General features: G+C 56.2%; 1 protein-coding gene across 1 annotated transcript in view; it reads left to right on the top strand.

The window, feature by feature from the left end:
- The window catches only part of tnikb (TRAF2 and NCK interacting kinase b), a 59,485-nt gene extending 58,545 nt beyond the window's left edge, over window positions 1-940 (top strand). Inside the window, exons 29-30 of the mRNA XM_008279087.1 lie at window positions 47-186; window positions 549-940. Coding sequence (XP_008277309.1) covers window positions 47-186; window positions 549-632 — 224 coding nt within the window. The 3' untranslated portion in view covers window positions 633-940. The remainder of the gene's footprint in view (window positions 1-46; window positions 187-548) is intronic.

The raw sequence follows: 940 nt of genomic DNA, 5'->3' as shown, positions 1-940 counted from the left end.
GTGGTTGTTGTGCTGTTGTGTGGCTGGTCCCCCTCCGTCCCTGCAGCCTACATCCACTCCAACCAGATCATGGGCTGGGGAGAGAAGGCCATCGAGATCCGCTCCGTGGAGACGGGACACCTCGACGGAGTTTTCATGCACAAGCGAGCACAGCGACTGAAGTTTCTGTCGGAGAGAAATGACAAGGTGAGTCTGAGCGCACCTGAACGAAGCAAAGCACACCTGAACATTCCTGAACACACTAGAACACATTTGAAGACTCCAGAACTCACCAGAACAAACCAGAACTAGACCTATCTGACTCCACCAGGGCCTGTAGCAGACATGTGGACCAGATCATGTTGAACGCTAACAGCACCAAACCTTCCATTTACATCCATTAGTTCCTTCATGCTGACCACCAGACCCAGAGCTGGTCCTGAGTCGTGACCATCTGGACCCTGTGGTTCCTCCTCAGATGAACCTGCTGAGCAGCAGATCTTATTCTTCAGTGTGAGTGATGACCTGAGTGTGTGCTGACCTGAAGCTCTGTGCTGCTGTCGCTGCAGGTTTTCTTCGCCTCGGTTCGCTCCGGAGGCAGCAGCCAAGTCTTCTTCATGACCCTGAACCGAAGCTCCATGATGAACTGGTAACCCTGGACCTCCTCCTCCTCCTCCTCACCCCCAACATGTGGACGGCTGGAGGACCGTGTGTGTGTGTCTGTGTCTTTATGTGTGTTTGTGGAGGACAACAACAACAACAACGAGCTGCTGCTGCTGCTGAACATCTGGAGGACACCTCCAGAGACTCCACGCCTTCCTCCGCCTTCCTCCCGCCGGACCGAGCCGGTGTCTGGGGGACGGGCCGAGCAGCTTCCACCTCCACGTTTGAGCTCCTGGTGTAGCACCTCGCTGACCCTCTGGCCGGCGTTCACACTGCGAGCAGCTCGGAGGCTCGTCGC

Source organism: Stegastes partitus, unplaced genomic scaffold, assembly GCF_000690725.1.
Source record: "Stegastes partitus isolate 25-593 unplaced genomic scaffold, Stegastes_partitus-1.0.2 Scaffold143, whole genome shotgun sequence".
NCBI lineage: Eukaryota > Metazoa > Chordata > Actinopteri > Pomacentridae > Stegastes > Stegastes partitus.
The sequence above is the reverse complement of the archived record's forward strand: the minus strand, read 5'-3'. Positions and strand labels throughout refer to the sequence as shown.